Source organism: Vulpes vulpes, chromosome 5, assembly GCF_048418805.1.
Source record: "Vulpes vulpes isolate BD-2025 chromosome 5, VulVul3, whole genome shotgun sequence".
In the NCBI taxonomy this organism is placed as follows: domain Eukaryota; kingdom Metazoa; phylum Chordata; class Mammalia; order Carnivora; family Canidae; genus Vulpes; species Vulpes vulpes.
In genome coordinates, this window is record NC_132784.1 from 131127289 (window position 1) to 131153958 (window position 26670).

Below are 26670 nucleotides of genomic sequence, written 5' to 3' on the forward strand. Positions count from 1 at the left end.
TCACTTTAAAATATTTGATCTCTTCTTTCTGCTCAATTCTATCTAGCTGTTTTTTTCAAATCTCTATTTCAGGCAAGGATTATTTCCTTTTTAATTTTTTTTTAAAGATTTCTTTTTATTCATGAGACACACAGAGAGAGGCAGAGACATGGGCAGAAGGAGAAGCAGGCTTCCTGGGGGGAGCCTGATGCAGGACCCTGAGCTGAAGGCAGATGCTCAACCACTGAGCCACTCAGGTGCCCCTTCAGGCAAGAACTCTTATTTCAGCCTTTTAACATGTCTGTTGAGTTTTAAATTTCAATAATACTTTTTAAAAAAAGTTTTGTTCTTTCAAAAATGTACCTTTCTTACGAGTAACTTATACTTTTCTCATATGTTTAAATCTATATTCCATTAAAGAAATCTAGCCATGCTTATTTTATATTCTATTTCTAGAAATACTGTTATTTGAAGATCTTGTGATTCTACTCTGCTTTTCATTGTTGCTTCCAACTCCAGCTAGCTCATGGTAGCTTATTTCTGTGTATATTGTATAATATTGGATTATAGGCTCAAATACAACTGGACTATTTCAGTGAAAATACCCCTCAGTTTGAGTTGAGGGTTTCCTTCTAAGTAAGATTTGTGTGTATTTCTTGCATAGTACCCAAAGACAGTAGAAAGCAAGGATCTGTTTTTTGTTCATTTTTTGGCTTTTGCAATCCACACTTTTACTGATAAATTTGAACCTCTTTAAGGAAAAGCCATGAGTAGGATTATTCAGGTGAGTCTTTTTCTCTCCCTGTTTCTTATTAATGGATCTTTTTCATTTGCACTCTTACTGATAGAATAGAACTTTATGTGTCCCAGCTTTATGAGGGTGTTTCCTTGCTGCCGTTTCCCAATTTGTCTCTGTCCTGGTTTAGATGATAGTAACGTAGTTCAGTTTTGATTACCAGCTTTTGTTTTTAAGATTTTATTTATTTATTCATGAGAGACACAGAGAGAGAGGAAGAAAGAGGTAGAGACACTGGTGGAGGGAGAAGCAGGCCCCATGCAGGGAGCCTGACGTGGGACTCCATCCTTGGACTCCAGGATCATGCCCTGGTTGGAAAGCAGGCACTAAACCGCTGAGCCACCCACGGATCCCCATGATTACCAGCTTTGATTAATTTAGTTCAAGAGCTTGGAGGTGGGTCGGTATTAGAAAGAGAATTCCTAAAGAAGTTATGGTTGAATCTCTGTGAATGAATGAGGTCACAGAGCCAAAGAATAAAGAGGAGGAAGAGAGGTCAGCTGAGGAGAAAAGCTCAGGAAAAGCCACAGAGCAAGGGGTTGGGGTGGGGTGGGAGGCTGGAGTCTGAAGGAAGTAAGATTGTGTCATTTCACCCTATGGTAAAATGGGAGGTTTGGGGACAGGTTGATAAATATAGGTGAGGACTTTGTGAAAAAAATTTGTGATTAAGATGTCACTTACAAGTAGTTTTGCTGGTGTTCTGGGACAAGCACCATCCCCAGGACAGAAGGAAGGAATGAATGGTAGGGAAATGGAAGCATAGAGGGATTACTATCTGATAAGGAAAATAATCTATTGCATATTTTGAAGATAATTAAAAACTAAATTTTATTTTATTATTTATTTCAGTGCAGTATAATTAACATATAGTGCTGTATTAGTTTCAGGTATAAAACATAATGATTCAACAATTCTATATATAACTCAGTGATTACCACAATAGGTGTAGTCACCTGAATTTTAATTTTGCAACGTTTAGCATGGTTCTTAAAGCATTTAAACTATTTGGTCTTTACAAATGTCATTCTCTGCTCAGAAAACCTGATTTACAAGATTTCAAGGTCATTTAAAAAATTAAATTACCCCATTTAAATGATTAGCTCTCATTTTTTTTTTTTTAAAAAAAACTGAGCTTATTGGGTAGAAAATATGGAATAAGGTAAAATTTTTCTTTTGGCATTTAGCCAAAGCCTTTATTTAAGGCCTTGTATAAAATTGCCAGCATAGTTCATCCATGAGGGGATAATATTAAATCCGACTTTAAGTAAATCAGTTAATTTGTGAAAGTAACCCTAAAGAAAACGAAAGATCACACTCTGTAGATTTTTCTTTGCTCCTATATAGATCTGATGGGTTCCCTGGTCCCTTTCAAATGTCCCAAGTTTCTCAAACTTATTTGAGTGAAGAAATGAAAAAGTGTGTGTGTGTGTGGTACTGAGAGAGAAAAATAGAGAGAAAGTTGTTATTAACACTTATGGAACAGTGTTTTGTGGACTTAATTTGGGAAATACTAGTTTAAAATCTCTAGTAAAAAAAAGTTTCCAGTAAGTATAAGGACCAACTATATATCAGTCCCTGTGCTAGGCATATAGACATTGAGTCCATGAGACCTAGCCTTCTTGTTCTCTACTCCCCCAAAACTCTCCTATGCAAGGGAAGTCCAGTCTCATATTGATCGTGAATTTGCATCATATAGCACAGTTTAGGAAATCGATGATTAAGTCTATTTGCTTCCAACAAACAGAAATGCAATAAAACTAATTCTGATAAATGGAGATGAAGTGAATAAAGGGGAGGTTATTTATTTTAAGGCTATAGAGATTTTGCAGAAACAGAAGTATAATCTAGTTTCATGAGAATTGGGATACTATCAGACATGGAACAGTTGCTTAGTCTGTATCTGTTTCTTTTGTGTAGTCTGGTCTTTTGTCTCAGTTGTAGTTTTTTTTGAGGCTTTCTTACTTACTTAAGCCTAATATGGTCATCTCAGCCCCACCTCCATGTGACATTTTGAATTCTCAAGTTGATGTAATTGATTCCTGTCCAGTGGATCTATTAGCTGGCTTGGGAATGGTATCCAAACTATTCTAGTCACCAGAGATGAGGGATGGTCAGCCACGTGAAGTATGGAGCTGCTTCTTCAAGTGGGATGGAGTGGAAATTAGACATACTTAATGCAGTTGGGATGAAGGATTGTAGCGTTTGAAGACACGGGGAATTCTGTTATTCTACATAAAATTCATATGCAGAATAAGTTTCCACCCTCATTTACAGAACGTGAATTCCAAAGGAACTAAAATATAACAGTTATTCAAATAGATAAACTCTAAAAGAAAAAAACCCAGAATCTCCTGTTACCTTTGACTTTTTAGCTAGTATAACCTGTTTATGTTGGCAGGGACGCACAGAAGTGCCACATATCTTCTCTTAAGTGCTTATGGGGACCAGGAAGAAATTACTGTTTTCTTCATCTTCCAACCTACTGCAAGGGCTTACTGAAAATTCTTCTCAGGTTGTTTGTAAGAATCTGTGCTGTTAAGTTGCTTTGGAAGGGACAGCCTCCTAGTTGGTCTAAATTTTGATGCAAAAGATTCTTCTGCAATACTCCCATGACCTCAGTCATGGTGTCTGTGTCCCTGTAAGTACAACTCTTTTGGATCATCAGTTATCGGAACAGGAATGTGCAGAACCATATTCAGAGTGCTTCTTTTTTTTTTTCCTGTGGCTGTCATGAAATGTAAATGGTTGACGTGCATTTTGAGATTTCTGGTCTCTAATGATTTAGCCTGACTCTTTCTGTTGGACAAGAGAACATTCTCCCCTGTTTCTTATAGCCATGCACAGAAGAGTCTACTGACCCTTCCATCGACAGATTCAGGCTTGACTTGGTAGCCAGATGCATGAGGACTTGAGACAAGAAGTAATTAATCCATGCTCAATCCTAACAATTTTGCCTTATGATTATTAGTTTTCAGGGAGATAATTTATTGAACATTTAACCTTCAAAGATTCTGGCTTCTAATACAGTTCTTCCTCACTCTACAGTGGCAATTGATCATTTTGGTATCTACCTCACATATGTGTAGGATGGCCTAAGTCAGGCTCTCAGGTCCTGATCACTCAGAGAAAGAGTTAAGTCCTTTAAGGAACCAGTCCAGACCCTGGAATACGGCAATCTCAAAAAAGTCCAAATAGCCACTTGTAGCCTACCACCTTTTCTGTCACTTTTCTTAGTTAGAAACATCTACAGATATTTAAGACAGAGCTTTCCCCTGCACTTTTCCTGATCTTTGAGTTGACTTGTTTTAGATACTTGGTTATCCCATGAGGACTGCATTTTACCTCTTCCTGTGAGTTAGCAGGGCCCTCCTAATGTGCTTATTCTCCGCTGTGTAAGCTGAGTAGCGTCCCATGATCTTTAGGCCAAGCCTAAAGTTGTTTTGAGAAACTGTATAGTTTGATTCCAAACCTCTGTACAGGAAACCATTTTATATTTGTTGGAAAATAAATTTCAATTCCAGTCCATGTCCAATTATTTGGTAGTAGGTATCTGGAGTGTTTCTTAGAACGAATACTAAAGATGATCCTGTATGCTGCAAGACAGAGTACTAGAGTTACACGACAACATCTGCCTTGGTTCCTGGATTGGGGAGATGATAATGGAATTGGTGGCTGGAGGTAGTGGCAGCTTGAGTGGATCCTTGCCCAATGTGAGATGTTAGGAGGTCTCTCCTCACCATCTGGCAGGATAGCAACTTCCTCGCCTTCAAACATCATGATGGGTTTAGAAACCCTTGGCTCTTGAGTATTAGGGAGATAAGGGAAAAGACCTTTCACCAACTAAATGACCTCTGAAAAGGGAGGTCATGGGATAGATTTTGACCATGGAAAGGAGGAGAGGTACTTAATTAGAGGGACTAAGTCCCGCATTGTTCCAAATACAAGGTGTATATTCTCCAGCTCCCCTTGAACTTAATCTTCACCTTTAAACTTAAGCAATCATTTGTGAGGAAGGAAGTTTGTTGTGAGAATCAATTCTTAGTATGTTTGCCATTCTCAGTACATGCCCATCTTTGAGTCCTGGACACTTCCTCATCTCTTCTACTTCACGCTGCCCAGCTTTGCCACCATGCTTTTGGTATAGTGAGTAATAATTCCCGAATTGCCTGTGATTTAGCATTAATACATTGGCCTAAATTTAACAAAATGTATGAAGGACCTAGCATGCCAGGTATTGTCCTGGACATTAGGTGTAACTACACTGGGCTCTACATTCTTATCTTCCAGCCAGACTCCCATGCTCATCACAGGTAACTCTCCTTGCTTCGTATGTTTTTGTTCAGAGGCTTGGGCTTCTGCTTTAGCCTCTATCCCTGAGCTTCTCATCTAGTTACCTGTCTGGTTCCTGTCTCTCTACCTTTTATTTTCACGATTTCTTGTGTGGGAATTTGGAGGAAAGTCTCTGAGCTTCCTTCCCATAACTGGGACCCTGTGGCCTCTGTCTCTACATCTTGGTGGCCTTCCACCTACTGTGGAACTTTCAGGAATTATTCTGTCAGAATTTCTCACCCTTCCCCTATCTATACCTTTATACTTTATGTTGCCGGCTGCTTTCCTGAACCATGCTTATTCAAACTTTCCATGCTCTGGGCTGAAATTCTGCTGTCAACTGCACCTGTTCCCCACCACCTCTTCAGCTCTAGTGGACAGTTCTAATGTCAGGGCTTTCCTCTAGCCCTGTTCCTATTGTGTATGTCCTATGTCTTATCACTGATGAATATTGAAATATGATGGCATTAAACTATGTTTGGAAAATCTTATTGGCAAGCCACTCTAAATCCACGTTAGAATAATTTTATTGTAATTAGAGTGAATATCCTTTTCTAGCTTGATTTTTTGCTTGAAAGTGACATCTTGAATAAAGTTCTGGTCTATGAATGCTTGAATTAGTCTGAGATAAATGTAGGCTTGCTATCAGAAATAATATTTTCATGGATGGCACCTAACGATGGGATGGGACTGTGATTGTTGTAACATGTTTGAGATAAAACAAAGAGCACTTTTCAAGATGCTTAACACGGAGGTACCTGATTTTGGCTCAGGTCATGATCTCAGGGTTATGAGATCAAGCGCCACATCAAGTTCCATGCTGGGCATAGATTCTGCTTGAGACTCTCTCTCTCCCCCTGCCCACCCCCACTCTTTGTTAAAAATTCTCTTTGTTAAAAAAAAAATTTCTTAACACAGTCAAGGAATTTTTACCTTAAAGTGCTCCTGAAAAATCAATGTGGATTCAATTCAGGATTTTTGTGTTGCTTGCCATTAAATAGTAGGCGCTTTTGGTAGGCTATTTCAGATAATCTGGCTTATTATTTTTTTATAATGAAATAAATTCAGGATCATCAAAACCAGTTTCTGGCACATACCTTCCAGGAAAAATGGCACACGTGCCATTTTACATTGTGTCCAGGGTGCACGATGACTGCCTTTTTGAATAACAGCGGGCTTTCATGACAGAGGACTTCTTTTGTAAGAAAAATAATAACCATTGACAGTTTGTGAAGAATAAAAAAAAATTAAGACAGTTTCCATTTTCTTTTTTGCCATTATCTCTATATCCAGTATCAGAAACTGCATGATTGAAGACCATTGATATGTTCGATTTGAAATGAAATTTAATTGATTGGAAGAACCCCAAGTATATTTTTGAATATTCACATTTCTTGTGGAATTGGAAAATCCCAGCCTGGATCTGGGGTTGCAGGAGACCAGCACATGATATCTCTTTCAAATCTATTCTAAAATTCAAGGCAAGGGTTTGTATTTAGAAATAGGTCTACAAAATGGCTTATTCATGATGACGAAAAGTGTGCAGACAAAGCCAAATAGTTAGTAGGCTAGATTAGGGACTCCTGGCCTCACTTACCACTTGTTGCGCGGTTCCATCCCATCGATGACACTGTTCTTGAGTTATAAGCAGTTTGTGCCTCATTGCCATCTGGCTCAGCCAGCTTCAGCACCATAAGGTGAACTGAACTGTTTGTGGTAGGAAATAGTGCTCTATATTTGTCACGATGTACTAGCACAGACCCAAAGTCAGTAACTGCTTGACATTCCAGAAAACATTCTCATGGCAGTGAGTTAAACTTCAGGGAATGTCTTTTTCCAGTGGATGATGAAGTCATTTAGCAACAGTTACCTTTTGTGGAAGAAAATCTTGTTAAAAATTAGGTAGCCCCCGAGGCCTGGGAGTTTGTGCTCTTGTTTTTGAAGTTGACACACTACCCATTGTATGTACTTTATTTAGACTGGAGGAAATACTGATGTATCAATATGGTAGCTTAAGAGGGTGACGCAGAAACTTTCAGTTTTATTTTTTTCATTTTCCATGTGACCATCTGATATATTGAGTTGGTGCAGAACTTCTAGATGTCTTTCTGTGGTTTTATATGTAGCCAGCTCAGTAACTAAGAGGTCATCCATCCAGGTAGCATGCCTGGAAGCTGGCAAAGCAGAGCATCTAGGAAGCAATAGACACTTGCAAGAGTAATGGGAATTCCAGATTGACCCTCTTATTTCTCTGATTTCATGTCTGCTCAGTATTCTCTACTCCTGTATTTTATATTGCCACCCATCTGGCTCTCAGGTGGGGTCCCCTTTTACGCCTGAAACTGCTCTAACCAGATAACTCAACCTTGACTCCCTATGCTCCCTTGTCTTTACATATTTCCCAAATTCCTTGTAATCTCTTGACCCGTCAATATTTTTTCTGAGAAACACTTCCTTCCCCAGGAGGGGAGTTATGTCGTGACTAGAATGTGAAGAAAACCAGGCAGTTTCTGTGTGGTCTCCTCTACCAGTGACACTTGTCACCTTTGAATCAGCACAACTCACAGCGAGGAGCATTTCTTTCCTCAGGAATAATAAATCTGGTTTCCTAAGAGGAATGGCTTGGGTTTGGCCTCATCCTCTTAAAACTATAGACACTTGCCCCTGCTGCCCTCTCCCCTGTCATCTCATGCAGAAGCAATGGTTTCTTTTCTCCTGAGGCCTGAACTCCTTCTAAGAGAAACACCCCAGCCCTGAGCGTTTGTAGCCCAATTCAATGCTTTTGATGCGAGTTCTCCCTGTGTTGGAAAGCCTGCTAGCAGTTTGTGTGCGTGGCGTGTTGTCACTTATCTTGTTCAGTATGGAGAGTGAGACAACTAAGGGAATGAGAGGAGAGAGAGGGGAGACATTTGTAGAGTGGACAAGGGCTCAAGAATCAGGATCTAAGGGCTTAGAATACAGTAGGAACTCCTTTTAGGTAGCATGTAGTATATTATTAATTAAATAATTACTGTTAATTAAATGATTAAATAATTATTAAATGATCAGTAATAATGCTGTTTATTGAGTCCCTACCCTTTAGCAGCAGCGAGTCTATGGCTCTTATACTGTGGCTCTCACATGCCACTGAATCTGTTTCACTTCAACAGGCACTGAATGAGACACTTTACATCCTAACCATCCATCATCTCCTGTTCTTCCACCGACATGTACAACCACTTCCATCATGACTGTTCTTTGACTTCATCAGGATTTCTTATCCACTGACACCTCTGCCCTGTCGATAACGTCCTCCTATCTTTGCCACCTCCTTCCATATCCAGATAATCCATGGCTCATCATCCAGGAACATTTTGGCCAAGTTTTCTGATTTTCCTGCATCTATATGTTTTTGTTATTTATTAGTCAATGCAAATATCCATTTATTCTATGTCTGTAACTGTGAGATGATGGATAATATCACTCAGTTGGGCTTTCAGCACAACTCTGTATATCTGGTCACTCTGCTGTCCCACTCTCTTGAGTGATACATCAGAACTTAGCCACTCTTGGGTGCCCGGGTGATTCAGTCAGTTAAGGGTCTGCCTTTGACTCAGGTCATGATCCCAGGGACCTGGGATCGAATCTTGCATTGGGCTTTGCGGGAAGCCTGTTTCTTCCTCTCCCTCTGCCTGCCATTCCCTCCTGCTGTGTGCTCGTGTACCCTGTCAAATAAATAAATACAATTCTTAAAAAAAGAAAAGAACTTAGCCACTCTTTTCAATCCAATATGTCCCAACCCTACTCTCAGTTGATGACTTCACTCCTTATTTATAAGAAAGTAGAAGCATCCAGTGGGAACTTCCTCAGCTCCCCACCACCAAATCAACATGGTGCCGGCCTACATGTGCTCATTCTGTGTTCTCAGTGCTGTGCTTATTCTTCTCCTTCCCAACCAGGTTTCTTAAATAGATGTTCTCATGTGCTCTCCCCATTCCCTGTTACTTAGTCCTTGATTCACTTCAAAGTTCATCTGGTCCACACTGTGACACCAGAACAGCATTTGCTGAGGTAATGAATAACTACTTTGGTGGCATTCTTTGGTCCTCCTCTTAGACTAGTGGCTAACTCCTCTTCTACTTGGACTTGAGATGAGGGTGACCTTCAGACTCATCCCCCAGCTCCCCCCCACCTCCTTTTTCCCTATTCTTCAGTTGAACTCTCTTCCCAAATGACTTCATCTATGTGATGGCTTCCGTTACAGATTATAATGAATGACTCTCAAGTTTCATCTACAGTTCAGACTTTCATCTGCTCTTCAAATTCTGTTCCCTTGGAATTTCCACAGGAGTATTTCAAAAGCTCCTCAGAAACCTAAATGTCACCCATGACATCTTGCTCTCCCCCAGTCTTCAGCTTTTGACCATCACATTCAAGTCATTACCAACGATAGCAGATTTTACCAGCTAAATCTTTTCTAAAAGTTTTTATTTTTGTTTCAGTTAATTTACATAAAGTATTATATTAGTTTCAGGTGTATGATATAATGATTCAAAAACTCCATATATCACCTACTGTTCCTCATGACAGGGGCACTCCTTAAACCCCTTCTTCACCCATTCTGCACCTCCCTCCACTCTGGTAACCATCAGTTTGTTCTCCATAGTTAAGAGTCAGTTTCTTGGTTTGCTTCCCCCTCTCTCTTTTTCCCTTTGCTCATTTGTTTTGTTTCTTAAATTCCACATATGAGTGAAATCATACAGTATTTGTCTTTCTTTGACTTATTTCACTTAGCATTATACTCTTTAGCTCCATCCATGTCATTGTAAATGGCAAGGTTTGATTCTTTTTTATGGCTGAATCATTCATTGTGTGTATGTGTGTGTGTGTGTACACGTGTGCACACCATATCTTCTTCTTTTTTTTTTTTTTAAAGATTTTATGTATTTATTTGAGAGAGAGCAAGAGTGTGACAGATCACAGAGGGAGAGGAAGAGGGAGAAGCAGACTTGCTGCTGAACAGGGAATCTGATGTGGGGCTCAATCTCACGGCTCTGGGATCATGACCTGAGCAGAAGGCAGACACTTAACCGACTAGCCCCCCAGGCACCCCATGCCATATCTTCTTTATCCATTCATCAGTTGATGGGCATTTGGGATGCTACTGTAATTTGGCTACTGTAAATAATGCAGCTCTAAATATTTATTGAATCTTTTTCTTTCCATCTCTGATGTCAGGGCCCGAGACTAATACACCATCACTTAAAAAAATTAAACTTAGGGCAGCCCAGGTGGCTCAGTGGTTTGGCACTGCCTTCAGCCCAGGGTGTGATCCTGGAGACCTGGGATCGAGTCCCACGTTGGGCTCCCTCCATGGAACCTGCTTCTTCCTCTGCCTGTGTCTCTGCCTCTCTCTCTCTCTCTCTCTCTCTCTCTCGTCTCTCATGAATAAATAAATAAAATCTTTTAAAAAAACTAAACTTAATTTTTTTGAGATAATTGTAGATTCACATATATTTTAAGAAATAATACAAATGGATCTTGTGTACCCATTACCAAACTGACTCCATTAGTAACATTGTACAAAACACACTGTACAATATTACAGTCAGGATATTGATATTGACATAGTCAAGATACAGAACATTTTCATTGTGACAAAGATGCTTCCTGCTGTCTATTTTTTTTAAGAAAAAAGAAATTTTAGTTTTTAGAGCTGTTTTAGGTTCAGAAAAAAAATTAACAGAAGGTACAGAGATTTTCCATACACCTCCTTCCCTACACATGCACAGCCTCCCCCCAATATCAACATCCCTCACCAGAGTGTTACATTTATTGTAATTGACATACCTACACTGACTTAGTATAATCATCCAAAGTCTGCACTTTACATTAAAGTTCACACCACACATCTCGGTGTTGTGCATTCCGTGGGTTTGGACAAATGTATAATGACATGTAGACATCATGGTGGTATCATACAGAGTATTTTCACTGCCCTAAAAATCCAGTATGTTCTGTGTATTTATCTCTTCCTCCTCCCAATTCCTGGCAACCACTGATACTTTCAGTGTCTCTATAGTTTTGCCTTTTTCAGAATGTCATATAGCTGGGATCATACAGTATGTAGTCTAAAAGCTTGGCTTCCTTTATTTAGTAATATGCATTTAAGGGGATGCCTGGGTGGCTCATAGGTTTGGCACCTGCCTTTGGCCTAGGCTGTGCTCCTGGAGACCCGGGATCGAGTCCCACGTCGGGCTACCTGCATGGAGCCTGCTTCTCCCTCTGCCTGTGTCTCTGCCTCTCTCTGTGTGTCTCTCATGAATAAATAAATAAAATCTTAAAAAAAGTAATATGCATTTAAGTAATAAACATATTAAAAGACATATGCTCCATGTCTCTCATGGCTTGATAATGCCTTTCTTTCTAGTGTGGAATAATTGCATTGTCTGAATATTTATTTACTCATTTACTTACTAAAGGACATCTCCTTCTCAGTCCGTTACTTGACTACTTCCTTAGTGTTTTCTTCTGACCATGCTTTCTCATATTTTGCAATATGGATGGACCACAAATTTTCCAGATTTTCAGCGTCTACTTCCTTTTTCCTCAACAATTCTGTCTTTTAGTAATCTCTTTTTTCCCCATTGTACTATAAGCAGTCAGAAGAAGTGAAGTTGTATCTTCAACATTTTGCTTAGAATATCTTCAGCGAAATACCTAATTTCATCACTTGCACAGTCCTACCTTCCACAAAACATTAGAGCATGAACACAATTCAGTTCAGTTCTTTGTCACTTTATAACAAGGATTGCCTTTCCTCCAGTTTCCAAACACATGTTCCTTATTTCCATCTGAGACCTCATCAAAATGGCCTTTCCTGTCCATTTTTCTAAACTTTCTGTTCAGCATTCCTTATGTTTCTCTGAGAAGATTGAGACTTTCTCTACAGTTCTCCTCTTTTCTCTCTGAGCTCTCAATAGCTCAGAACAGGCTGTTCACAGCACTTTTTTCTAGCATGAACCTCAGATCTCTCCCAGCCTCTACCTGGTTCTAAACAGCTTGCACATTTTTTGATATTTGTTATAGCAGCACCCCACTTCTCAGTACCAATTTCTTAATCCATTTGTGTTGCTATGAAGAATAGAATAGTCTAGGTGACTTAAACAACAGACATTTATTTCTTACAGTGCTTGAGGCTGGGAAGTCCAAGATCAGGGCACCGCACCAGCAGATTTGTTATCTGGTGAGGACCTCCTTTGGGTTTCGCAGATGGCCATGTTCTTGGCCTGTTAATTTTAAAAACAAAATTGTCATTTATTTTTCTAGCAAAAATGGGTTTATTTGGGAATAACAGAGAACTGCAACTCAGGACATGAAGCTATGGCAAAACCATAGACAAGTTTAACCAAAAAGGGAGAGGAATGTTATTCTATGGAGATTAAGGAGGAGGTTGGGAGGGTTTGTTTCCAGTGAAAGTCCTTTGAGGAAAAGCAAGAGTTCAAGGTGTTGATGGTTTCTCATTGGCTGAGTTGCAGGGGCAGATGATTTCTTGTAGAGGATTTAATGGACAGGTGGCCCTTGAATAACATGGGTTTGAACTGTCTGTACAGTCCACTTGGAAATTTTTCATTAAGTATAGCACAGTACTATAAATGTATTTTCTCTTCCTTATGACTTTCTTCATAACATTTTCTTTTCTCTAATATCCTTTATCATTAGAATATGGTATATAATACATATAAGATATAAAATATGCTAATTGACTATTTGTGTTACTGGTGAGGCTTATGATCAACAATAGGCTATTAGTAGTTAAGCTTTTTAAAATTTTATTTATTTATTCATGAGAGACACAGAGAGAGAGGCAGAGACATGGACAGAGGGAGAAGCAGGATCCCTGCGGGGAGCCTGATGTGGGACTTGATCCAGGACTCCAGGATCATGAGCTGAGCCAAAGGCCGACACTCAACCACTGAGTCACCCAGGCATCATAGTAAAGTTTTTGGGGAGTCAAAAGTTATATGTGGATTTTCAGGTGTGGATTGGGGCATTGGCACTGTTCATGGGTCAAGTGTACATATTTTCCTGTAGGGTCTGTAATCGGTCATTCTTTCCTGTTGATGATTTTCCTGTTGGGGTCTGTAATCGACAGTTCTTGTAATTGACACCGACCGAGTCATAGGACTTTTCCTTCTAGTCTCCGGACTCCACTTTAGTGAGGTTTCCCTTTCTTAATTTCCACACTCCTAATACCATCATACTGGGGTTAGAATTTCAACATGTGAAGCTTGGGGAGACATAATTATTCAGTCTTCAGCCAACAGTATTTTTTAAAGTTTTTATTTAAAACATGTTCATTGAATAAACACTGTAATAATAGTAACAGGGAGCAAACAAGTGTTTAAAGAACTCAATCTTACCTTCATCCTTATCAATCTATTTGGTGATCTTTAATTGAATTTGGTGGCTCAGCTACTATTCAATCTTCATTTTCCTATAATCATTAACTAGTTCTCCCTCCTCAAAATTTTGAAAGTTGTATATTGGTAAGCATATATTTCATGGTATAGTTAAGGCTTAAAGGAAGAAACACATCTTTATTAATTAAAAGGAAATGAGGATCTCTCAAAATGTAAACTTGCTGAATATCATGTCATTAATCTAAAATTTTGAAAATCTTTTCTTACATTATACTTGATAACAGACATTGTTACTTCACATTGCTTATCTACTCCCCAACTCAGTTTTTCTTGGAAAAACTGCAACCAAACCAAACTCAACACCCGAGCGAACAGACTACCTGTGTACCTTCATAGTTATCAATAGTTTGTTGAGACATCTCTGCTCAAGATCTTTTGCCCCTCACTCACATCTCCATTGCAAATTCCCTTTCTATAACTTGAGAAACACTATTGCATTACTTATAACACTAACTTTGCCTTTCGCTGTGAACAGGGATGATAAACATTTAAACTAGTTCATGTGTTATCTTTTTAGTAGCATTCATTACCAAATCAAGCAAAAAATGTAAATAGAATAAACCCTATTATAGTGTTTTGCTTGAGATCCATTTTAACCACAATTCTATTATATGGAAGCAGGTGCCTGAGAGATTCATTGCATTTTATAACCACTTATTCATTGCCTAACATTTTTCAGGTATCATGTTAGGCCTAGCAGGTAGAATAAAAAGAAAACCTACAAACTACCAGCTTTAATCTCCCAGCACTGCACAGCAGGACTTTCAGCGATGACAGAAATGCCCTCCATCTGTGCTGATACGGCTGCTACTAGCCACCTGTGGCTATCGAATGTATGACACGTAGCTACTGTGTCTGTGGAGCTGAACTATTACTTTAATGTTTCTTAATAACATCTCTATTGGAATATAATTCACATGTCACATAATTCGTCCATTTAAAGTGTAGAATTCAGTGATTTTTAGTGTATTCGCAGAGTTGTCCAGCCATTACCACAATTTTAGAACATTTTCATCACCCCCACAAGAAACCGAGTACTCATTAGTAGTCACTCCCCAAATTCTCCCAATTTTCTCAGCCCAGTGTGGCTGCTAATCTTTCTGTCTCTGTGGATTTGCCTATTTTGGACATTTCATACAAATGCAAACACTATGTGGTCTTTTGTGACCAGCTAATTTAATTTTAGTTTATTTAAATTCAATAGCCACATGTGGCTAGTGGCTACCATTAGAAGCAAGTGTAGTGAAAGACCACATACAGATCCTTAAGGAATGCTGAAGGCTAAGGAGAAAATAATCCTAAAAAGGGGGGCATGTGGAATACAGGTCAGAGAGATTAGACATGGACTCAGATGGATCCTAGAGATAAGACGGGTTCCTGGAGGAAAGGATGGTTAACAGTACCAATTAATACAGAGAGATCAAGAAAGAATAGTTTCAGTGTAGTGATAGAATAAGTACCTTGATGACAGACGGCATTGGAATGTGGTGTTCGTGAAAAAATATAGGCAGGTGGAATTTTTATATTATTTAGAGATGGAGGAGAGGAAGAAAATTTCAAGATAGCTTGAGAAAGGTGTCAGGACTGATGGAAATTTTGTTTTCTTGCTGCTTATATTGTTAGTGTAGCCACAAGCCTAAATGTAGGCAGAAAAAAAGGGACCCAGTGGGAATGAAGAGATTAAAGATGATTGAGCAGGGTTCTGAAGGATATGAGTGAAGGTGGGAACAGGCTTAGCATAGGAGAAAGCCCTGGCAAAGAAGATAGAAGTCATCTATCTCAGAGACAGGAGTAAGTGAAGAAAGAGTAGGTGAAAATACAGAACAATTTTTACTTATAAAGGAAGGAAACTTACAGGAACTCCTTTACTTAAGGAAAGTGGGACTAAGGCCTTCTGAGGGTAAAGTTTGGGTCCTCCAACCAGCACTGTGATCATTTGTGGAGCAGGGAGTTCTCCAGAGGACCAAGGACTCTGGTATTCTTGTTACTGCTCAAATGAATATGGCTCCTAGAAGCAGCAAACATTTTCAGGTACATAAAACCACATGAGGTGCAGAGATCCAGATGTGTCCATTGTCACTTACTGAAAAGTGATAATTGTCCAATAGTTTACATCTGAGATCTTCAAAGACAAAATGTATCAGCTTACCCATCTTCTCTTTCTCCTTCCCCTCATTTCCTTCCTTCCTTCCTCCCTTCCTCCCTTCCTTCCTTCCTTCCTTCCTTCCTTCCTTCCTTCCTTCCTTCCTTTTATTCTTCTTAACTTTATAGAAAGCAATGTACCTTCTTGGTCTTTGCCCTCCATGGAGAACTGGAAACAAACAAAACACAAAAGTTTAGAAAAGCCCAACAGTAATCCATACTGTAATCAATATAGAATTTCATATTGTGCTAATATAACAAAACTGGTTTAGTTTAGTATTTTCTTTATTTTTCTAAGCTCTCATGCAGTGTTACAACAGCTGGTAGAAGAGCCAAGAAGTTCTTTGAAAATCCCAAATGAAAATAACTATGCAAATATAAGAGCAAAATATACTAATTGATTGATATGGATTTTATTAATAATGTTGCTTTAGAGCATACTTTCTATATAGAACTTTTAGAAATTAAAGCTAACTTGTGGTACTTTTAATATATAAAATTATATATTTATATACGTATGTATGTATGTAAGTATGTATTAATTAATTTATTTATTTTAGGCTTTTAAAACCAAGGATGGATTTCTTGTGGTTGGAGTAGGAAATAACCAACAGTTTGCTACTGTGTGCAAGGTAATGGGTAATCCCTGGGATAGACGGATGATCTGTGCAATAACTCACTTTGTACAAAGCCAGGAAAGTTCACTTTTGCCTAGAACAATGTTGTTAAGTTTATCGCCAACTTAAGACCACCTGCCTTCTCCCTTAACAGTGTGCCCTTTTTATACTCATAAGTGCTAAGGACATGGTCTGAATTAGCATTCTGCCTGTATTTTTTTTTTTTTGAGGTACCTGGCTGTATTCTGAAATGTACTATAGTACATAGTAGTCTCAATTATCCTTCAAAATGATCTATCAGTCCAGTGAAAAATAGGAAAGAAAAATAATTCATTTTAAAGGGATTTTTAATACCAGGATATTTTTTCTTTTCACTTTCCTTTTTTCTTTTCCTTTTTTTTTTTTAAAGATTTTATTTATTTATTCATGAGAAACACACACACACACACACAGAGGCAGAGACACAGGCAGAAGGAGAAGCAGGCTCCCTGCAGAGAGACCCCCCCCCCCGCCCCCCCCGACGTGGGACTTGATCCGGAGACTCTAGGATCATGCCCTGAGCTGAAGGCAGACACTCAACCGCTGAGGCACTTATGGATCCCCTTTTTTTCTTTCTTCCCTCTGTAACAACCTGAGATCTAATTAGGCCCAAATATAATGTGATACCAAATTTATTATATTAATCCCTAGAAAACTAAACTTTTTTTTTTTCAAATTAGCCTTTGTTTTATGAGTACCTTTCTGCAGAGTTCATGTTTTAAGTTATCAATTAAGGTTACATTAAAAATATTGCTTCTCAACAAGATTTTTATTTTATTTTTTTATATTTTAAAAAATTTTACTTATTTATTCATGAGAGACACAGAAAGAGAGGCAGAGACATAGGCAGAAGAAGCAGGCTCCCTCCAGGGAGCTTGATGTGGGACTTGATCCCAGAACCCCGGGATCATGCCCTGAGCCAAAAGCAGATGCTCAACCACTAAGCCACTCAGGTGCTCCTCTCAACAAGATTTTTTAAAAAGGCCTTGGAGTCACGTAAAATAATTTTATGTTGGAGATTTTAAGTTCTTGGCATCACTTAAAATTTTTTTGATGTTTTTACTACTTACCTAGATTTTTGGGGTTTTGTTTGTTTTTATTTAAGTCTTTAGGTTCCTATTCGCTTTTCCCAGTTCTAATCCCAGAAATCGAATCTAGCTTTAAAAAATGTATATAAGTTTTTCTTTTAATTTCTCTGACATGTATGGAGAGGTCTCACCTGTTGAGGATGTTTTTTTGTTGGGGAGTTTATTTTCTTTTACTAATCATACATACCACTCACTCTGACTTTTCAGTTTCATTAAAGATGCCTGTGAATTCCTCAGGGGAACTTTATTTATTGCCGTTAACTTGTTATGTACAAAAATTATTTATTGCTGTGCCTCTTTTGTATGAGCGGTTAATGAACACAGCTAAAAACCACAGCAAAGGGGTGGAAAGTACCGCAGAGAAGGTGACAAATGGAGACAGTTCCTTTTGCAGAAAGGGCTAGAACATCTGAGGTGGGAAAGAGGAGAGCTTTCATAGCGGTGACTCTGAGTAAGTGTAGAGAAAATCGATTCAAACATTTGATCTGGGATCAAAGAATCTTTATTATGAACGGTCAATGTTAAAAATATGAAACATACGGAAGCCGTTGCCTGTGAAGTCATTTGCGTACTCTAGCTGCAGAGATGTAAAAGCCAGTTCATTGCTATAAATGAGTACAGATTTTCTTCCTGGGCCATATGTTTTGGAGTTTTGTCTCTCCAGAGAGGGGGGTGGTGGATGGGGTGGGGGGGAGAAATTACTGGTTGACATATTCTTCACTGTTGAAAATAACTGAACTGAATTCTTTTTATTTTTGATTCATTACTGCTGATCAGTTTGAAACTTTTGAACTTCCTCATAAATATCCATAAGAACATTTTCTGAAAAAGATTTTTATTTCAAAGCAGAATATTTGCCATAAGTCTAAGTACTCAAATATGACTTATGGTGATGGTGTGTTATGATACATTTGTTTAAAAGGAGACCATCAGAGGGCCTTTGAGAATGGCATACATGACTTTGTTTCTCCATATGTGAGTGAGGAATGATAATCCCTCTTATAAGCCATTAAGACAATGTCTATTAAATTTTTTGAGATACTCAGAAGAAAAGTTTTATGTGCAGAGGATTTTTAATGTTATTCACGTCATTTACATCTTGAGCAAACATTGCAATCTGATTGACTTTTTATATCCTTATGTGTAAACTGGCCCTAAGAACGTTTAACCTAAGAAAAACTATCCTTTTCCTTATTCCATATATAGTGGGTTTCTTCTAAGAATTTTTTGTTGTTGTTGTTCAGATTTACCTTTTAACTGAGGGGCTTGTCATTCAAACTGGCCTTATAGGAGATGAGGTCCCCAGTAAGTCCATCAGTTGATCTTTTGCTCAGTAAGGTCCATAATGAAAGATAGGGCAGCTCTCCCTCCTCGAGAGAAATACAGCAGTATTGTCTGTGATGAATGAGTAGAATTTACTTAGGCCTAATCTCTTTCCAAAATGGAATTTGATATACCAGCTGAATAATACTTCTTGGGGATGGGTCCTATTAAGGGGTTCTTATTGTCAGGAATTAGAGTGAGAACAAGAGCAATGGGTTCAAGGCTTGGGGTTCAGAAAAATCTTTCTGCATATAAAGTGAACCTTGGCTTAGAGCAAATCCTATTTTATGTCTCTTAACATGATACAGAAGAGTAGGGAACATGAGCATATGTAAGCTATTTTAAGCTGATTGATGCCAACACTAATGGGTATTCCTATTTGAAGTACATTGACATCCTTTTAAAAGTCATTTAGACTGAGAGTTTCTTTTATTGGAGGCAATATGCATTGGTTCTCAACTTTAACATGCATAGGAAATCTCCTTGAGCCTCATTCCCAAAGATTTGGACTTAGTATGTCTGAGGTGGGGTACAGGAGACTTCAATTTTGATAAGCATTGTAGTTGATTTTGGAGCAGGTGGTCCGAGGACATTATAGCATAATTTCAAGGCATACTGTGAGCCTTGAAACTAGTCAGGTGACCTCTGGTCTGACACTTAATCTCTGCTAAGTTTCTGTGTTTTCCCAATAAAATGAAGATTAGAACACATAACTATGCTAACATATAACTTCTGGGGTTTTGTAAGAGTCAGAATGAATAAGTAGTAATATGCTCAGTCCAATCCTGGCTCACAGTATGTGCTTAATAAATGGCCTCTATAAAAATTAGGTTTGGAGATTCTGGTTTTGGGTAAGATAGAGTAAGCATACTTCTCCCTATCTCTCCCACTGAACAGAGTGATAAAACCTGGAAGAGAATGTGTGGAGCATGTCTAGGGTGGTGCTGAAAAGTAAGTAGTAGGGGGAGAATTGAGGAAGAACACTAGAATTAAAAAAAAAAAAAGAATAAAATACCTCTAGATCAGCAGTAAGTTTACCAGTGTTCTTTTTTTTTTTTTTTTAAAGATTTTATTTATTTATTCATGAGAGACACAGAGAGAGGCAGAGACATGGGCAGAGGGAGCCTGATGCAGGACTTGATCCCAGGATCCTGGGATCATGACCTGAGCTAATGGCAGATGCTCAAGCACTGAGCCACCCAGGCTCAGTTGTCTCTACAATTATTTCCTTACATGGATACAGCACAGCCTAAAATGTAGAGTGGAAACTAGGAGACAGAGCTGAGCCCTAGGAGATGCCCTTCTTTCCTGGAGTGAGGAGCACAAAAGTGAGTTCTGATAGCAGAGAGAGTGTGGGAATCCTGCATCTTCTCTCCCTGTCTGTTTTCTTGAGTCCTATGCCACGAACAACCCTATAGTGGCAGCGGCAGATGAACAGGATCTATACAGGATCTAAACAGATCTAACAGGATCTGAGGAAGGAGAACTTTCCTCTTTATCTCTGAGCTGTAATCCCCCCCAAATAGGTGGGTGAATCCTTGTTGCTTTTCCTCTGTCCTCCTACTGCTTGGCCTCCACCCTGGAAGTCAGCTAACCAATGGGGAACCTCAGGGAACCTGAGAGAGCCCTCAGAGGGGGGATGAGCTTCAGAAAGCCACCCTGGAAGGTGTTTGTGAACTCATGAGCTCACCCCTGAGCCACACATATGCTGATCTGATCCTAACCAGCACACCAAAGAAGTTGAGAAGGAAGTTTGTGAACAGATGACTGCCCAGGTGGCAGCGTGACCATCAAGTGGGGCACATATGGGGCAGACTTGGACAGCACTGCCAGGGCGTCGGGAATGGAACTAAGTCTAGAACCAAAGCACACGGGCAGGTGGGTAGGGGCTTGCAGCCTGGACCTAATCAGATCACTGCTTGCTAAAAATGATAACAATAAAATTTTGCTGTAGGATTTAAATAAGGCCCAGAGGCTTATACTATAATATTTGAAACATCCAGGATGCAATCCAAATTACTCAGCATATGAAGAACCAGAGCTTGCATGAGAAAAGACAGTCAATAAATGCCAATGCCAAGAGGACACAGATGTCGGAATTAACTTACAAAGACTTTAAAACAGCTATTACAGAAATGCTCCAACAGGCATCACGGACACCATTGAAATAAACGGGAAAGGAGGAATGTACAGCAAAGAAATAGAAGATAGGAGGAAGAACCAACTAGAAATTATAGAACCAAAAAATATGACCACCAAATATAAAAAGAAACCCCTCGCTGGATAATCCCGATAACACAATGGAGATGACAGAGGAGACGGTCATGGAACTCAAGGATGGATAAGTAGAACAATAGAGAGAGAGAAAAAGGATGGTCCCCTCCCAGAACATGAAAGAAAGAAAGAAAGAAAGAAAGAAAGAAAGAAAGAAAGAAAGAAAAGAAAGAGGCCTTCAGGAGCCGGTGGGACAAAAACAAAAAGTCTAACACCAATGTCCTTGTAATCCCAGGAGGAGAGGGTAGGAGTACATGCTAAAGAAATATTTGAAGACATAATTGCTGAAAACTTCCCAAACTTGGCCAAAGATAAAAACCTACAGATTTAATACTTTCAGCAAACCCCAAATAAGATAAACCCAAGTGAACGCACGCCTAAACATACCCAAGACTTCCCACTGAAAATGAAAGACCAAGGAAAAGGTTTTGAAGGCACCCAGAGGAAAATGATATATTACCTGTGGGAGAACACAGACTCAGCGAACTGTACATTTTTTTGGCCTGAAACAGGGAGCCTAGAGCCAACTGGCACCAAACTGTCAACCCGGAACTCTATGTCCAATAGAGATGTTCATAGGAAATGAAGGTTAATTAAAGACATCTCTCCCTCCCTCCCTCTTTCCCATCCTTCTTTGAACAAACACACACTTCATTATTTCTTTGCGGGGAGGGAATAGCACCTCGTTGGAATACCTCACATGTATTTGGTGCTCAGCATGTCAAACACTTTCACTGACACTGAATCATTCCACCTCAGGCGACACTTTTTCAAGCACGTAAGGGATGGTTGTGATCACAGCTCGTGCAGCAGCCTCTCTAGAAGCACTGTGAATGGCAGCATGGCTGAAGGCAGAGCCATAATTACTTTGACCCACTCTTCCATACCAACTTTCACAGAGAAAAGAGGTGATGAGTCAAATTCAGAGAACGACATCTGGGGATGTCCCGGTTACCACCGAGTACAATCACTGAACAGTTTGTTTTAATGGAGCTCCTACTATTTCTGGGTGAGGCCAGATTTATGGGTTTAACCCATGATTTGGTGAAGGGACTTGCTCCTTCTGGAAATAACATATTCACTCTTAGGGAGGGAGGGTGGGTTTCCATTCCTGGACAAGCCTGGAGGCCACTTCTGGGATCAGGTGTGGTGGCAGGGCAGTTTTTAGAAAGGACGCTCTATGCGGTGTCACTTTTTTAAAAATCTGGGGGAGTAGTGCTGTCTTTATTATTCCTAAAGGAAATGAATAAGTGAACCACCTGAAAGAGAAATGACACTGTGGAGATGCTCTCTTTACTCCAGGGGACCTTCTTCACTTCTCTGTCCTTCGTGGGATTGATTAATGGATTGATTTTATTTAAACTGTGGGAAACAAATGAAACCATTAAATGTTTATACTTAAAGCAAATGCATTACTAAAGGTAGTGAAGCTTTCTGTAGGCCACATGGCCTGCCCCGAGCCCATAAATGCTCCTTCTGACTTTCCAACACAACTGCCAAACACTGCCTCCACACATTCTTTATAAAACTTCTTTTCCATTCCAAATCCACTTGGTACTTTCATTATGGTCTTGTTAAAATTGCAAGATGTCCAAAGGGACTTGCAAGATAGATTTTCCCTTTATTGAGGAGGAGCAAAAAAGGAAGTATATAAAAGCATTTCTATTTGGTATTCCTTTAGGGAGACATATTAAAGAAAAATAGTGACACTTCTATAGGAAGAATATCTTTTAATTTGACATTGTTTTAATGGTGAGCATTTGGGGCAATGTATATGCTTTTCCTTTATTTTAGCACCTTGTACAACATCCTGGATAGGACTTCTGGGACAGATAATATTATTTTATTTACATGTGGAACAAATAAGTGAATGTACCTACAAGATATATGTTGATTATGGGCTTTGCGTAAGTGCAGACATGTACTTATGATATCGGTTCTCAGAATTAGGTCAGTTTTATCTAATTCTGTATCTCTTTACCTACTCTCTCTAGACAACACTTATTGTGGGGAATCTGATAACTCTTGCTCTGTGCTTGCATATGTAGGCACAAACTCAAATGTAGCAAAAACGTCTCATAAATGGCAAACTCAATCCTAATTGCATGATCCTTCCCTCCGTATTCCTTTGTTGCTCCCTATGCCTTTGTCTGGAAGCATAAAGGTCAGCAAGGAATGGTCCTGGGGAGCATGTTAGTAGGGCCTGAACACTTGCACTCACAGGCAGGTACATGAAAAATTTGAATTATATACTAAAATTATTTTCCCTTTTTAGATCTTGAATTTGCCTGAACTGATTGATGACCCCAAGTATAAAACTAATCACCTTCGTGTACAGAATAGAAAGGAGCTTATCAAAATACTATCTGCACGGTAAGCTTGGCTCCACTATTAGTACATTGGAGAATTAATATGTCATTAGCAATTGCTCGGTGTGAGGGGTGTGTGTGTGTGTGTGTGTGTGTGTGTGTGTGTGTGTGTTCTTTTTTGCCTTACTTAGATTAACTTGTAATTCTCTTCCATTTGACAAAATGCATTAGTGGAAAGGTATTTTAAAGCTTGCTTTTTCTTTATTTGAAAGCATTTTATGTGTCTTACTAAGCACTGACTCATAACAATGATATAAATAAGAAAAATCACAATGGCTCGAAAGAGATTGCTTCTCTACAACACATAAGTATTTGGGTTTGGTCTATTTTAAGTTCTAATAATAACAATACTAAAAACAAAAATAATTGAACATTTTTGGTTTTACCTTTGCTGCTCAAATGCTCTACATGTCATCCCATTTAGCCCTTACAGTCATCCTGTGAGGTAAATTCTATTCCCATTTTACAGATGAGGAAACAGAGACAAAAAAAAGGTTAAGCCCAAAGCTCTGCTATGAAGTTTGTCCTGATGATGTTTTGAAAATGCCAGATGAAGTTACAGGTCATAAAGGATTAATTTAAGCAATTAGAGTATTTGATTTCCAGATTATTCCATTCATGTCGGGTTATGCTTTTGTTAAAACCTGTCTCAAATCTTTTGAGTTCTCCCTCCAAAAAGGGTACTAATTCTTAATCTTTCCTACCAGTTTCACTTTTGTTTACATCTAAACTTCTCCATCTACAGAGTAGGCATCGTGGTTTTTGTGGCTCTAAATGCCCAAATGCTGAAATTCTTCAGTGCGGAACATTTTTTTTTCTCATCGTGCCCATAAATTAAGTCCTTTTGTTCCAATATCATATCTTGTCTTTTGAAAGGGCCCTTGTATTTCTCTGTAGTATGTATCAAAATTCCTAGACAATAAAATTCTGCTATCGTGATTTTTATTTTGGACCCCTTGGTATTTGGGCATCTCTGGACGACAGGCACTTCTCTGCCCTGCTTGCGTCTCCTCCATGTGCCTCATGCCCTTTGATCAATGGGGGCTCTGTGTGGGCCTATCTGTGGAGAACACGGGAACGAGGCTGGAGCTCCCCTGTCCTGGTCATTAGTGAACTATCAATCTGATTCTACCACGAAGCCTAAGAGCCCTCAATCATTAACCTTTCCCCGCATGAGAACTGGCCATTAATAAAAGCATTATTTCTGCTTTTTGCCCCTTCACCTCTCAAGCAGTGTTTTAATCCATTTAATTCATTGATAGGACTTTTTCCTTTCACACCGTGGTTACCCAGTTTCAATAATAGGCATTTGTGAGAACCTTATCAAAAGCTCTTTGATACTCTAAATAGATCATCTCCATGCTGTGAGAAGAGTAGACCCAAGGAAAATAGAAAACCTCATCAGATACAAGTGTCATCTTGTTCTTTAGCTGCTGGCACTTTTATAGTGAAGCTGGGAATCACAAAGTTATCGGTTTCCTGGGTCCCAAAACATCAATTCCTTGCTAAATCCTGTTGTAGAATTCCACGGTTGAAAGACTTTCAGCACATCTGTCACCGATTAATTTCTGTTTTCTCTCTTTGGGGTGAATGAAATAATCTGCCAACTTTTTCTTTCTCCTCTTATAGACATGCAGAAGTGGAAATTGTATCATTTTGGAGCCTTTAAGATTCTTAGGTCTTTTATTCAGACTTCACAAGGAATAAGGAAGTAAATCACATGGAAGAGATGAGGGGCAGCCTGGGAGAGGAAAGTTGATAGGGGAGGTGACGCTGTCATAGGTCCTTCGTACATAGACCGCAGGGAGCCCGCGGGCCCGGAGGAGGCCAGCCTCCATGCTCTCCCGTGCTAGCATGTTGATGGCTTTGGGTGCTCTCTTGTGGTTAGTGGCCCTCAAGTCTCTTCTGCCTGGTGGATCAAACAGTGATGAGAAGGGAAGATCAGGATGCGTTCTGTTCCCATTTACAACCTTGTCCTTGGTTTTGCTGAACAGATGTCACTGGATCCACCAGCACCCTTCAGTGCTCAGCTTTCAAAAGTCTCTTGTGAACGTTCAAAACATGTTTCATTTCCATGATAGGATTCTATGTTTTTTTATGAAATATTCAAAATATTCAGTGGCTCTCTGTTACAGGAATAAATCTGGCCTTATTTGTCTGACCTCATGGTCTTCCCCAGTGTGACACCATCTTTTCTTTCCACCTTTTTCTCAGCATAAAGCCCCTACCATGGCCACACTTCCATTCTGTGTCTTCTGTTCTCTTTCTGGAACGCTTCCCAGACTTACTGTTATTCTGAAACATAGTCATGTTTCAGGGTCCATTCTACAGCTTCCTGAAACCATCCTCAGATGTCTCCACTTGGGGTCCCAGTCAGATGACAACACTTTCCGAAAAGAAGATGTCCTTGCGGGCCTCAGATCTAGCCTACCAGTTATCAAACACAAACAAAATCAGCTTTAACTGTGGGGTTGATACTGTCCAAGGTGTGCTGAATGCACCGTTCCTTTCATTTGACAGCTGTCCCAGGACCTGTGAATCACGGACACGCTGACTCCCAACCACAGAAAGGACACAGGGAGAAAGGAAGGAGAGGAGCTAGCATTTATTAGATGCCTTTACTACTAGCCAGAGAAGCTTATTCCCACTTTACAAATGAATATTCTGAAGCACAGGGAGGGTTAGGTACGTAGCGAATAGTTGGTTAGGATTCAAAAGGCTGTGTATCCTTCCCACATGTTGTATTGCCTCCCTGAAGTGGTCCATGAAATGTTACTCTGTCTTTACTTACTCAATACATATTTATTGAGCACTAGGGATAGAGAATTAAATGAAACAAAGTAAGCTGGTGAAAAAGAATGCAGGGAAGGAAAATGAGCAGTGCTGGAAGTTGGTCAAGTTGGTTGTGAGGCCGGCGGTTCCATTTAAGCCAGTCAGGGAGGGACTCTCTGATAAAGTGACTTTTCAGCTAAATCCTGATGGAGGTCAGAGAAGGGACCTGCAGATGACTGGGAGAAGCTTTCTGGGCAGCAGGTGCATGGCTGGGTGTTGGAGGAGTAGCAGGGAGGAAAATGAGCCTGGAGCTCAGGGATCAAAAGGAAGAGTGGGAAAAGGTGGGCCCAGAGAGAGAGAGAGAGAGAGAGAGAGAGAGAGAGAGAGGATGTGTGTCCAGAGAAAGAAAGAGAGAGTAGAGGGATGTCGGTCCAGGGAGAGAGTGGGGGGAGATGGCCAGCAAATCGTGTTGTAAAAGTT

General features: G+C 39.5%; 1 protein-coding gene across 2 annotated transcripts in view; it reads left to right on the top strand.

Moving 5' to 3' along the window:
• Nucleotides 1-26670, top strand: part of SUGCT (succinyl-CoA:glutarate-CoA transferase) — a 719796-nt gene that overhangs the window by 292571 nt on the left and 400555 nt on the right. For both annotated transcript variants that reach the window (XM_072760056.1, XM_072760054.1), the window contains 2 exons: nucleotides 16269-16340; nucleotides 23325-23422. In XM_072760056.1, coding sequence (XP_072616157.1) covers nucleotides 16269-16340; nucleotides 23325-23422 — 170 coding nt within the window. The remainder of the gene's footprint in view (nucleotides 1-16268; nucleotides 16341-23324; nucleotides 23423-26670) is intronic.